This window comes from Haliotis rubra, unplaced genomic scaffold, assembly GCF_003918875.1.
Source record: "Haliotis rubra isolate DU_JTF1 unplaced genomic scaffold, ASM391887v1 Scf407, whole genome shotgun sequence".
Taxonomy (NCBI): domain Eukaryota; kingdom Metazoa; phylum Mollusca; class Gastropoda; order Lepetellida; family Haliotidae; genus Haliotis; species Haliotis rubra.
The window spans coordinates 221384-234513 of record NW_025767088.1 but is presented as its reverse complement, the minus strand read 5'-3'; the positions used below and the strand labels follow the sequence as shown (position 1 = coordinate 234513).

Here is a 13130-nt window from a genome sequence, read left to right as displayed (position 1 = left end):
GGAAAGAGATTGATTGTCTAGTTGATGAGGTGGACAGACGGTACCGATTCGCTAACTGCACATCGTCGATTAAATTGAGTGGTGCAGTCCTGTAATATACCCTTTCAGCATTCTTCCTATTGACATTTTACCCCCAAACACTGCATGAACAAACAAGTACCTTACCATGTTGTTTTCGTCTAGGATTTATTTAGGATAAGTCAGAACCTATCTTAGTATTTGTCCTAAGTTAGGATATTCTAGCTCTCTATACTTTTCGAGAATAAGGTAGGACACCTATCCTAGACCCAAGGATCAAAGTTAGGATATCCTTGGGCTAGGATCCTTTCGAAAATAGGGCCGAGGACATGATAGTTATAAAACACTGTTGTCAATTTAGATAATTTCTGGTGATGATTGACGATAATTACACCATGTATGATGATGTTCGCAGGATCCGTTGTCGAAGTACGCCTGGTATCATGGGAAGATAAATCGTACAGATGGCAACGCACGACTTAAAAGCGTAGGAATGGTAAGTGAAACCCAGATTCTCCACACAGGATAAATGGGGTTAGCCAAGGGCAGGATACGTTTACATTAGCTGCTTAAAGAAACAGTTTTTTTCTCTGAAAGAGTGAGTGAGTGCGTATGGTTTTACACCGCTTTTAGCAATATTCCAGCATTATCAGGGCAGGGACACCAGAAATGGGCTTCACACATTGTACCCATGTTGGGAATTCGGCATGACGATTGGACTCTTTAACCATTAGGCTAGCCCACCGCCCCTGTCTCTGAAAGAAGCAGCGTAACTGATGAAGAAAACAGATTATTTTTCAAGAAAATATTTCTCTGTATTTTATGGAACAATTACTTTTTCATCATGAATCTGATAATTCCTTGTCCAACGGTTCCCAACTGGTCTGAAACATACATGTATATGTTACTGTTACGTCAAGGGCTTTAAGATCAAAATTAAATGAAGTTACTAATCTACAAGCTCATATTCAAATGATTAATTCTGTACATAACCATATTACCTCCACAAAAAGATTAATTAATGTTTTGTAATTATAATTTTTCAATTACAGAATTTTGTTAAATTTTCTAATTGTCAGGATTGTAATGCTGTGTTATTTATGATTATTAATTTGTAAGGGAGAGGTCTGTATTTAAAATTCTTGAAAGGCATTTAGAAGTTGACATGAATACATGACACATTTTTATGGATGAAAACTTGTTTTTATTCTTTACACACTCGCTCACCAGAATTAAAAAAAGGTTTTTATTAATAAAAACGTGTTGTATAATCAGGTCTGTATATAGGTTTTTATATGCCTGCTGAGCAATTTCATATATATCTGAAATAAATAAATATTGTTTGAAAGAGGTGAGCACATCCTGCCCAGTGACATCAATTAACTCATTGATCTAAACCAGTATCATGCATTTACAGTTCATTAAAACATGACCATAACAGTGATGTAATCAGGTTTATATAACACATTAGTGGGTCAGGTATACACAAGTGTAGAGAATGGACACAGAAAACCCAAAATACTGCATCCGAAGAGACGCACAAAAATACGGAAAATGTACCGACAGAGCATCAAGAGTAGTATCTAATAATAATACAGTGCATTTATAATGCGCTAAACTCCATTCACTAGGTGAATGCTCATAGCGTTAGTATGTGTGTCTGTTATTTTATCCATCAGTAGTGACCATTGTCCACATTGTTAGAATGATGATGGAGCCAGGGTTGGCAGTTGATAGTTTTATATGACCTTGAATATACAGGCAGTGGCCATGTTTGTTGACTAGCAGAAGTGACCTCATAAGCGATGATGTCATCAAAGCTCGCGCACAATACTATTAGCAGTAAGTCTACTTCCAGTACTTGCATATTTGCAGTACTCTGCTGATACAACACACATGACGACTGATTCATTCAAAGCTCTGAAGTAATTATCTGAACATACTGTACACCAGTGTTCGAAATAGTCACTGGCCCGCTAGCCCGTGGCTAGTAAAAATCCAATCGGGCCAGTAAATCTCCACAGTTACTGGCCCCGACTGGCTAGAGACTTTTCATGGGGTCATTTTCTAAATATATCACTCTCTCCGACTTGTTAAGTTATAACACACTTTTAAATCATGCAAGATTATGGCCTAATAAAAATGTTCATCATATCAACAGCTTAATGATGAAACCCGTGTCTACATTCAAATTTCAGGCTTGTGAATTATTTTGCGGGCTAGTAACTTTCAGGCATACCTAGCCCAAATGGCTAGCAAAATTTGGAAACTATTTCGCACACTGCTCTACACTACACTACACCATTTCAATACTTTACAAGATGCTCATATTATTGTATTGGTAAAGACCTGAATAATTTATTAATGGTGTTCCACGGACCCCCACTTTTGTGAGTCAAGGTAAAACCCTGTGTTATCTGTTCATCTATTGCCAGGATGGGACGTACTTGGTGAGGAAAAGTGATAAGGACCCAAATCAACCATACACAATGCAGGTGCTGTTTGAGGACAGAGTCAACAACCTCAAAGTTCGACTTCGAGAAGACAAACGCTTTGCACTTGGGGAGGCCAAGCCAAATGAAATTGTAAGTAAAATTATTATTAGTTTCATACGATGGGATGTTCTGGAATAGTGTCTTCTATTATGTAATGTACCGTATATTACCGTCTATAAGCCGAATTTTGAGGACCAAAAAAAGCAGTCTGTAGAAGGGGGTCGCCTTTTTCCATGGGCTACGCCACAAACTTTTTCCAGGGTAAGAAAACAACATCAGATCACTTCGTGGTGAACAAACAACAGAAGATGACTTTGTCAGTAGAGACGCCAAATTTGCAATTAAACATCACTAGACAAGATTATTTACCTTTTAAGTTCTACCGGTAAGTTGTTTTGCTGGGCATTGTATTATTTGCAGGGATTAAGATTACCGTGCGTATCTGAGCCGAAGTAGCAATCAGCTATGCACATGTTTCCCGGCAATCAAGTTCAAACATGCACAATAATATAATGGGACATATTCTGACGCAGTCATCAGTAAAATATAATACAGAATACCATTAATTAATCCAAAGAAATATATCCTAGCATTGTGTACTTTTAATTACAGTGTTTGCTCTATAAATTAATTAAGATTAAGATTACCGTGTGTATTTGAGCCGGAAATAGCAATCAGCAGCGAACAAGTTCAAACATGCACAATAATATAACGGGACGAATTCTGACGCAAAGAAGCATGTTGACTGGTTAATAACAGAGGATTATAGGGACCGTCTCACAGGCAACTGAATGGAGGTACCATATTTCCTTGATGAAGTGTGCACTTTTTCCCCCCCAAACACAGCTGTGTAGGGGGAGATGTGCATTATGATTTTGATGTTTTTATCCCAAACCAACAGTCATTACTGTTAGCATGTAGCAATGGAAATACCATGTCAAAATATCAGAAATTATATGCTGAGTATAATAAGGTAATCACAGTCTTGTTTTAAAAGTGTCTATTTAATATCTGGACTTTTTGTTTAACCTTTGTGCATTATACTTGGGTCTAGTCTATGCTCAAGAAAATATGGAAGAGACGAAAAAATCTGGTTCACATTACATTTTATAGCTAAGTCCAGCATGTCTTGAAGAATGAATTATATTTCAGCTCAGAATTCCTGAGAATTCACTGACTGATTCTGAAGGTCAATTTTTTGACAAATAATTTCATTCTTGTCTGTTTTAATCCACAGACATTCAAAGATGTGCTGGGCATGATCACTCACCACAAAGTACATCCAGTTTTGCTGATTGGTGCACAACAAGGGGAGATCACTCTCAGGGAGACACCCAAGAAGAACTAGGACAAGATCAAAGGGACATCACTCTCATCACTTCCCTGACTAATCTTTACAAAGAAATTGCAACAAAATAAATAATTGATGTCTGTGAAGCATCAATAGTATGTAAATCACATTGTACACTCTGTATATATCATTAATGATTATATATATTGAAATAGAAAGACAAAACCCTTTCCACTTTCATCATTTCATAAATGCTTCAAGTCTATTACTACATGCTAAGAAATTTGCTCTTTAATACATATATGCAATGGCTTTGAATCAATTAGGAAATATTTATTGAAGAGGTCCAGTCTGGTTGTAGTATTGCGTGTCCATGCATGTTGAGTGCTATTTTTGTTTTGTATATAAAGCATATATATATTTGTACTGCGAAGTCCCTGTGAAGTTTGTTATGACTGGATCATTTGTCAATCATGTTTTCACATATTTCATGTTGTTGTCTCTACAAACATAATCTCAATATATTTTTAAAAATCATTTTTGTATAGCAAGGTAATCATAATTAATGTGGAGCATCATCAAAGGATTATCACACTCATTTAGCTTCTGAAACTGTAGATGTGAAAGAAAAAGTGGTGAAAGTTTGACATTGCATTTTTTCATGAAAGTCATTTCAGATTTTTATTGTTTCATCATTAATGGGATCATGATAAAAAGTAAGTACCAACAAACAAATAGGGCATGCATTGCCATTCTTATGTTTTATGATTTTGTGTTCACTTCACATTGATCTGAGGGGGGTGGGGTAGCCTAGAGGTTAAAGCGTCTGCTCGTCACACTGGAGACCCGGTTCGATTCCCTTTTGGGTACAATGAGTGGAGCCCATTTCTGGTGTCACCTGCCGTGCTATTGCTGGAATATTGCTAAAAGCAACGTAAAACTAAACACAAATTGACCTGATGTGTTTTAGGACTTTTTAAATGATAACTTTAAGTCTGTTGCTGAAGAAGTTTTGCTGATAATCACAGTAATACGTTCTAATTGTCAAAATTTAGGCATTTTGTTTCTTACAAGAAAGATATTTTCGATGAGTACAATGATTCCTTCAAATATTGCCGATAACAGTCAGAAGACTTAGCTGTTTCTCTGAACACAGAATCTCCTAAAATGTCTTCTAGTTAATAATGTTTATGGTAGTTATATACCAAGACTAAAATATTCTGCAATATGCCCCAATACAAATTATGGCCAGCAGACTTTAAAATCTTGGCACAGACTGCTAAATGTTGTTAATATTCATCAATTAATTTAAAATTTATGCTTGAACAGTCAAACATGATTTGTATATTTTGATTGCCAGTATCTTATATTGGAATGTCTGTTGTAATAAAGCAGTAGAGAAAATGAATGTAATGTTCTGTGAATGTCAGACTACATTATGTGCTCAAGACTTGTCTTAAAGCATCACTGACATGACATTGACATGTAAAATCCAGGAGAAGGGCCTGAGATGGGTACAGGAAAGATGGAAACATGGATTGTTATACAGCATATGATCAATAGGTTCAAGTGAAAGGTTTACCTCAGTAGGAGCTTGCCTCAACTAAGACTTTGATACTCATAAATATTTATATTTTGGTGCATTGATAGACTACCCAAAACAAGTCATATACACTACACAAAACAAGTTAAAGAATAATTTGTAATATTATCATTAATCTGTTGTGAAAGATTCCATGACAGACTACCTAGTACTGCAAGAGATTTTGTATTTCTTTTGAGTAGAACATGTTGTGCATAAGAGACTGAGAACAGGTGGTTGTGTTTTTGCTCATTCACTAATTTTCATCCAGATCATGTGGTTTGATGGCTCTGTTGTGGTAACCAGAAGGGGAATACAAGTTACATCTTAGCTTGATACCATGTTCCAGTCATTCTTAGTCACCTCTGTGTCCTGTGATTGTCAACAGACAGCTCCATAAATAGCCTGGTTAAATCTTCAGTATTGTGTTGAGTGGGCATCTTGTTTCATCAGATCTTTCACTCCAGTATGATGCCTCTCTGTGTCAGGATATCATCACTACTCTGTGGAAGGTCAGATTGATCGTTTGCGGTTGGGTAGCTGAGTGGTTAAAGCGTTGACTCGTCACACCGAAGACCCGGGTTCGATTTCCCACATGGGTACAATGTGTGAAGCCCATTTCTGGTGTCCCTCGCCGTGATATTGCTGGAATATTGCTAAAAGCGGTGTTAAACGATACTCACTCACTCACAATTAAGCCTCACATTGAACTTAAATATTCTTTCAGTCATACTCCATTTTGGGTGTAGATACCATGCTGCTTTGCTAAGAACAAAGATTGCAAAAGATATCCACAATTTTACAGTGCAGCTTTATTTATTTGCATTCAGAACTGACCAATTATATTCACTTTTGAGATACAGAAATGGTAAGCTTGTCTGAATGCTTCTTTCACTTGTATATGGAAATTAGAAACCTTGGCACTGACTGGCTGATTAGAAAATTCTGACCGACCTGGCGGTGTTCTGAGATCTTCACTCAGAGAGGTATCTTAATGGGGTAAAGGATTTGATTGTAATGGAATTGTTGAGGTTTTTGTAGAAATTGTCCAGTAACTTTGACCGTTATTAATAGTAGACAAAATATTTAGAATGACTGTAGAACTCTGTTGCCATAAAACTGTGTCTACTACCTAAAATAATGTGTATGTACACAGGCTTGGTCTCGTCGCTATATGGCTGAAACAATGCCAATGCGACAGAATGCTTAACTCAACTCAACTCAACTAATCTGAAATTTCAACATGTTTTTTGTCTTTTGCCCTTGTGTTTACATCTGCAGATGTAAACAGCATAATTCAATGGAATAATGTTTTATGACCAATTGCCTTGTATGATCTTATTACAGCCATGATTTGTAATAAATGGGATATTTTAATCATTTACAAGTGACAATTTCTTAAATATTCAGGGTTTTCGAAATGGTGTCATTGTTACTTTGGTGCAAAAATGTGTGTGATATTTAGTATGTAAAGAGTACTTAAGGGTGTTTCTGTTTTTGCAAGCTTATGCATAATCATATATTCCATTTCAAGGAAATGTTGCTTTGAAGATCCTTTCAATAATGTGGTTATGATGAGTGGGTCTTCTTTGACAACATGCAAAGTTAGTTTTGGATATCTTACCTCATTACATATTCATAATATACTTATAGGAAGACATAAGGGAATGAAAGTAACTTATTCATAGATATCTTCCTACGCACATCTCTTCACAAAATATGAATAGCATCATTACTTTGGCTTATGCTCAGTTTCATTAAATGTGTGATCAAATTAAATTATTAATTTTGCTATATTTACTTTTATATAATTTTAATAGCAAGCTTTCATTCCATGAGTAGCAAACAATATAATTTAAAATTTTAATATGAAAAGTGTTTGTGGTTAATGTGAATAATTCCATGAAATATATTTGGTTTCTTTCATGCATGCAGCATTTTTTATTGTATTTTTATGGCATTTTTTAAAATGCAGAAAATGTACTTGCTCAAATCCTAGGTTTTCCAATGTTCATTACCCTGGGCTGATTCACCACCAGATCTATATTTTCAAAGTGCTGCCACCCACTCCACCTCTTATCACTGTTTTCAGACATAATTTCTCTTGATTCTTAAGTTGAAATCAAGAACTAATCTAAATGCCTTTACTGAACATGATTTGGAAAGATATATATTAATCACAGCCTCATCTTAAAGAACCTCTGATATATTAGAACAAATTACACGACTTGAAGAATAGTGGTAAATGATCTGTAACTGGCACATTTTCTGAGTGCTAAGATGGCTATGGAAGTTCTAGAAGGTGTTTCAGTGGTCACAACATGCAAAAGTCAGACCAGTACTTTGTGGGGATATTTCTTGTTATATCACAGCCATCTGAATTTAGCGTGTGTCACTTAGACAGAACCTGAAGCAAACAGGCTAGTCCAGGGTATATATCATAATAGAATGGAGACATGATATGAGAGTATAAAAGAGAATAATCAAAGACAAAACCAGCCACCTTGGAGTACACCCTTTTTAGAACAATTTTATTTAGGTAAAGCATGTTATATATTTTATTACAAACCCCTCCCAACTGAAATTATATGTCGTGTTCATGTTGGTGGTTGCCTGATAAATGAACTATTTGATCAAATTAGAGGCTCTCTGACTGTACAGAGTAAGACACTGTCCAGCAACTCTGATATATGGACAGCTGTAAAGATTTAATGAATTAAGTGCACAGTTAGACTAGAAATCTTGTTGCTTAATCAGCAAACTCTGAATGAATTTCTACAAAAGTGACAAATTTGTTAACATTTGTTAACATTTATTGGATGAAATTTACATAAATACATCCTAATACAAATGTTTGAATTTGTACATGAACACGATGAAATGAAATGCAGACGTTTGCATGCAAATTTCAAATCTGCATTGTTACCACCAAAATGGAATTATTGTTGATCAGAGAGATTCGCAATTCATCTGATGTTGTAGTAAGGAACATATAAAGAGGCATTCCTTCGATTCTTATTTGAATAAAATCACAAAATATTTATCAAAGTAGGTGATCACGTGATAACATATTATTGAATTATGATTTTCAGTGAGTCATCATCTACTTCTCATGAGATGTTGTATGTTTCATATTGAAAACAAGATCAGAGGAACACAGAATACTGACTATCTTATTTTTCATCTGAAACTTTGTCTCAGTTATGAACAATTATGAATTGTGGTGTTTTTAAAAAATATGTTCGGTATGACATTCCACAAAGATATGCAAGTGCATGCTTCATTTCATTCCGATGAGAATATTGATAAATAAAAGCATTCTTGTTGATATATTTTAATGAACGTGAAATGCATGTATTTCCTTTTAGACACTTTTATTGCATTTCCCACGAAATTTTTTTGGAATAAAACTGAAGAAGATTATTGAATGTATTTGAATGAATCTGTTATGTTTCGACCCATGAAGATCCGGGTTAGAACTAGTCTTCAGCAAACCATGCTTGTAAGAGGTGACTAACAAGATCGGGTGGTCAGGCTCTCTAACATGGTTGACACATGTCATAGTATCCCAATTGCATAGATCGATGCTCATGCTGTTGATCAATGGATTGTCTGGTCCCATTATTACACATCACCGCCATATGGGTTTAATCCGAAATGATTCAGAGCATCACTACTGTATGGAATCTTTAGCGACCTTCCGAGGTATTATAATGTAGCTCAAAGAAGCATTAAAATGGAACATTGACTGAGTTCATTTGTTAAACAACAAACCAACCAACCAAACCAAATGTAATATTTACTTCGTATTTAGAGTTCAGATCTCCCGAAAAAGAGCTGAATCAGTTACCTGACAATATTTACACGGTGTGCTGTGTTGTCATGATGCACTTACAATGGTATTATTTATCTGCAGAAGAAAGGATGCTAGGGTTGCAAAGACTAACTATTGGTTTAAAATTTTTTTTTTAAAGAGGCAAAACCTTATGAGCGTAATCTGTCAGTGTGCTTGATGGACTACATGATTCTGTATATCGCGAAAGGATTTTGAGGTCACTTAAATGTACTGACCTTCCTAAGCGTTTAATGGTTTTATTTAAAATGCTGTTCAACACCCAACTTCGCAGGGGCAGATGCTGACCTCGGAACCCATTTTACTAGAAGAGGTGTAATTCAGGGTGACTATTTTAGCCGTTTGCTTTATCGTTTGTCATAAAGTCCTTTAAGCCTTTGCTTCAGGAACGTTATTCTGGCTCTTCTCAGCATAAAAGACCTCTTACTCCCTTCCCATGCATGATTTTGGACTTATCGCCAAAGGAAATCAACACAGAAAAAGATGTCCTTTTCCACTGATTCTGGGATCACCTTTGGGCTCAACAAATAGACAAATCTTCGTCTGAAAAACTCTGAGTGCTCATATTGATGGTTTCCTTCAGATACTTGATAATGACGCTATGGTTCCAAAATGCTATCATAAACAAAACCATGATCGCACTGTACCGGGAAAATTATATTTTTTCTAAGCATAGACTATTATTATAAAAAGGTAGAAAGATGGGTTTATTCAGAAATGATTCAGAGCATCACTACTGTATGGAATCTATAGCGACCTTCTAAGGTATTATAATGTAGCTCAAAGAAGCATTAAGTTTGAGGAATTAATGCTGTCAAATAGTAAATATGTTATAATCTGCTTGACCTACATGTGTCTCCAGCTCTAAAAACGTATTAACAGTTTGTGACTAAATGAGGCTTATGTTATTGTGGGGTGCACTATCAGAATATGTCATCATATCGGTTTGCCCAGTGGACCTTTACAGAAATAGACACTTTCTCAATGTTAAACAAAACCGACAAAGAAAATCATTGAAATATTGAAAATGTCTGAATGGCACGTTTATAACATAAACCTCCTTGAGACCTTACCTTGACAAGGAATACGAGACAATACTGTTTTGCGTAAATTTGACATTAACATCCCAGCTAACAATTTCACGTTGTCACAACGTTGTCACAACGTTATGCTTTGGTTGTTACAATGTTCTTCTTTGAACTTCCATTAACGTTGTCACAACGTTGTGGCCTGTCTTTGTGATACGTCATTTTTACGTCGCCACAAGGTTAAAGTTATTTGATGCTAATGGATTTTACGTTGTCTTACGTTCTATTTAACGTTAATAGTTGAATAGTTTTCCCAGTTGTGAACAGTATATAAGAAACAAAGCAAAAATTCACTTCAATATTTATTCGTCAAGTTGCATGCTGTTTTTGGTCGTGTGTTTTCTGAAGCTGTAGCTGAATAGTGAAGAAAGAATCTCAAACTGAAAAGTTTTACAGAAAACTATCGTGGCACCAAGTTAGAAGAAACGTTGTTATAACGCTGCGAGGAGCCCAAAGCATAACGTTTCCTCAGCGTATAGTTGCAACGCTGTTATTACGTTGTGACATAACGTTATAAAATGACGGAATACTAACGTCGTGCCAACGCTGTGTCATAATGTTACCAATTTACAACCTTCCCACAACGTTGCAAAAACGTTGTGTTAGCTGGGATGTTTACTCCTCCATTGCTGTTGCCTACACAAATCTTGCCATTAGATTACCCATCGTTTGAAATATATTTAACGTTATACCAAAAGCAAAAACATTCGATTTTGTAAAATCTACAAAGTTTTCTTCCATTGTATCACATGCACTTGCACCATAGCATATTTAGTGTAAGGCCAACTTTATCAATATTGAAGCAGTACCACTGCGGGGATATTCACACATTGCACAATGTGGAGAATAGAACCGGAACCTTTGGCTTAAATCACTTAATCACTTAAATCGCCTGCCTCACCACCTCCTTAACATAGAAAATAAACATACTGTCCAGAGGATCACAAATTAAAGAGGCAATGGGTCGGATTGTGTGCGTAGGTTTAAACAGCCAACAGTATTTCGCGAAGACAGGTTTCACGTCAAGTGGCACGGAATGCCACACAAACACACACACCCACCCCCACCCCAAACCTCCCCAAAGAAACAACTTTTAGTTGAACGTATGTGATCCACGTGATGCAGTCGCTGCCTGAACCCGTCGTCGTCCCATGCACCCAATAAGTATTTGGAGTCTTGCCAACTTGAAGGAATGACCGTTTCACTCTTCAGTAAGAGCATTTCCGAGTTCCGGGAGAGGTGCCAGAAGGGCAGGGCGTCGTGAGTGGCCAATCTCCCGCTCGTTGAAAATGGTAGGTGTCATGTCTGGTGACCGGACTACCCGCTATGTACAGGCTGTGGTCTCCTGCCTTAAGTAGGCATAAACGAACATTGCAAAGTAAAGTAAGGTCCAATTGACGCAAGCATACGGTCTTATGTTCACTTCCAGAATGTCTTCCCAGTAGCGCACCAAACAAAGGAAATACAATATTGTCTATTCTCACTTACTGAAACTTGGGTACCATTGTATATGATTGCAATAATTCAATAATTGCATTTTGAAAATCACTTAAATTTCTTTCTGAAAACGCGAATAATGAATTTAGCGTGCATGTAATTATTTTTCTCTTAGATACAATTATCATTATTTAGTTTTATCGGCAGTGACCTTCACCCCTTGTTTGTGACCAGGAGTCAGGACTACAATACTGATAATAGTGATAACACAACTCCTAACTGATAGGAGATAAAGAAACAGCGGTATTAAATGCAGGAGGAAATTGATTGTATGTGCAATTAGACCGATAACCTTGCCCGAAATCCTTTCAATCGGGAATGTCAAATACTCAGTATTCATTCCCTTCATAGGCAGCCTTTATACAACAAAGTCGGCCATGTTCAAATAAAGCCAAATAGCTATAGAAAACGATAAACTAAGAATGCGACCCCATATTCTCTACCTAAGAACTGATTTGTTCACACAAAATTAAAATGTGCTCTAAACATGTAAAGGACCGACTAACATACGTCAATCAAACATGTAGGTATGTGCGATTTAACCAATCAGAACGCCGTATTTTGTGCGTGACCTGATCAATGGCGTACTCCTTCTAGCACGTCAACGGCGCACGGTGTCGGCGAAGGAGGACGACGAATGTTAAGAAAATGCTGACTTTGTATGGAGTTGAAACTACCGATATTTCGTAAAACTATACTAATGACGTTAAATATTACTTTTACAAATTAAAAAACCCAAAGCCAAAGTGGTCTTTAGCTTCCACTTACACAAGTGGCATACAATGTAAGCGGTCTTTAGCTTCCACTTACACAAGTGGCATACAATGTAAGTGGTCTTTAGCTTCCACTTACACAAGTGGCATACAATGTAAGCGGTCTTTAGCTTCCACTTACACAAGTGGCATACAATGTAAGCGGTCTTTAGCTTCCACTTACACAAGTGGCATACAATGTAAGTGGTCTTTAGCTTCCACTTACACACAAGTGGCATACAATGTAAGTGGTCTTTAGCTTCCACTTACACAAGTGGCATACAATGTAAGCGGTCTTTAGCTTCCACTTACACAAGTGGCATACAATGTAAGTGGTCTTTAGCTTCCACTTACACAAGTGGCATACAATGTAAGTGGTCTTTAGCTTCCTTAGCAATGTAAGTGGCACACAAGTGGCATACAATGTAAGTGGTCTTTAGCTTCCACTTACACAAGTGGCATACAATGTAAGTGGTCTTTAGCTTCCACTTACACAAGTGGCATACAATGTAAGTGGTCTTTAGCTTCCACTTACACAAGTTGCATACAATGTA

General features: G+C 36.6%; 1 protein-coding gene across 6 annotated transcripts in view; it reads left to right on the top strand.

Annotated features, from left to right (window-relative positions):
- Positions 1-4527, top strand: part of LOC124287845 (formin-like protein 14) — a 53483-nt gene extending 48956 nt beyond the window's left edge. For all 6 annotated transcript variants that reach the window (XM_046724322.1, XM_046724319.1, XM_046724318.1 and 3 more), the window contains 3 exons: positions 434-514; positions 2454-2603; positions 3751-4527. In XM_046724322.1, coding sequence (XP_046580278.1) covers positions 434-514; positions 2454-2603; positions 3751-3861 — 342 coding nt within the window. In that variant the 3' untranslated portion in view covers positions 3862-4527. The remainder of the gene's footprint in view (positions 1-433; positions 515-2453; positions 2604-3750) is intronic.
- Positions 4528-13130: the final 8603 nt, after the last annotated feature.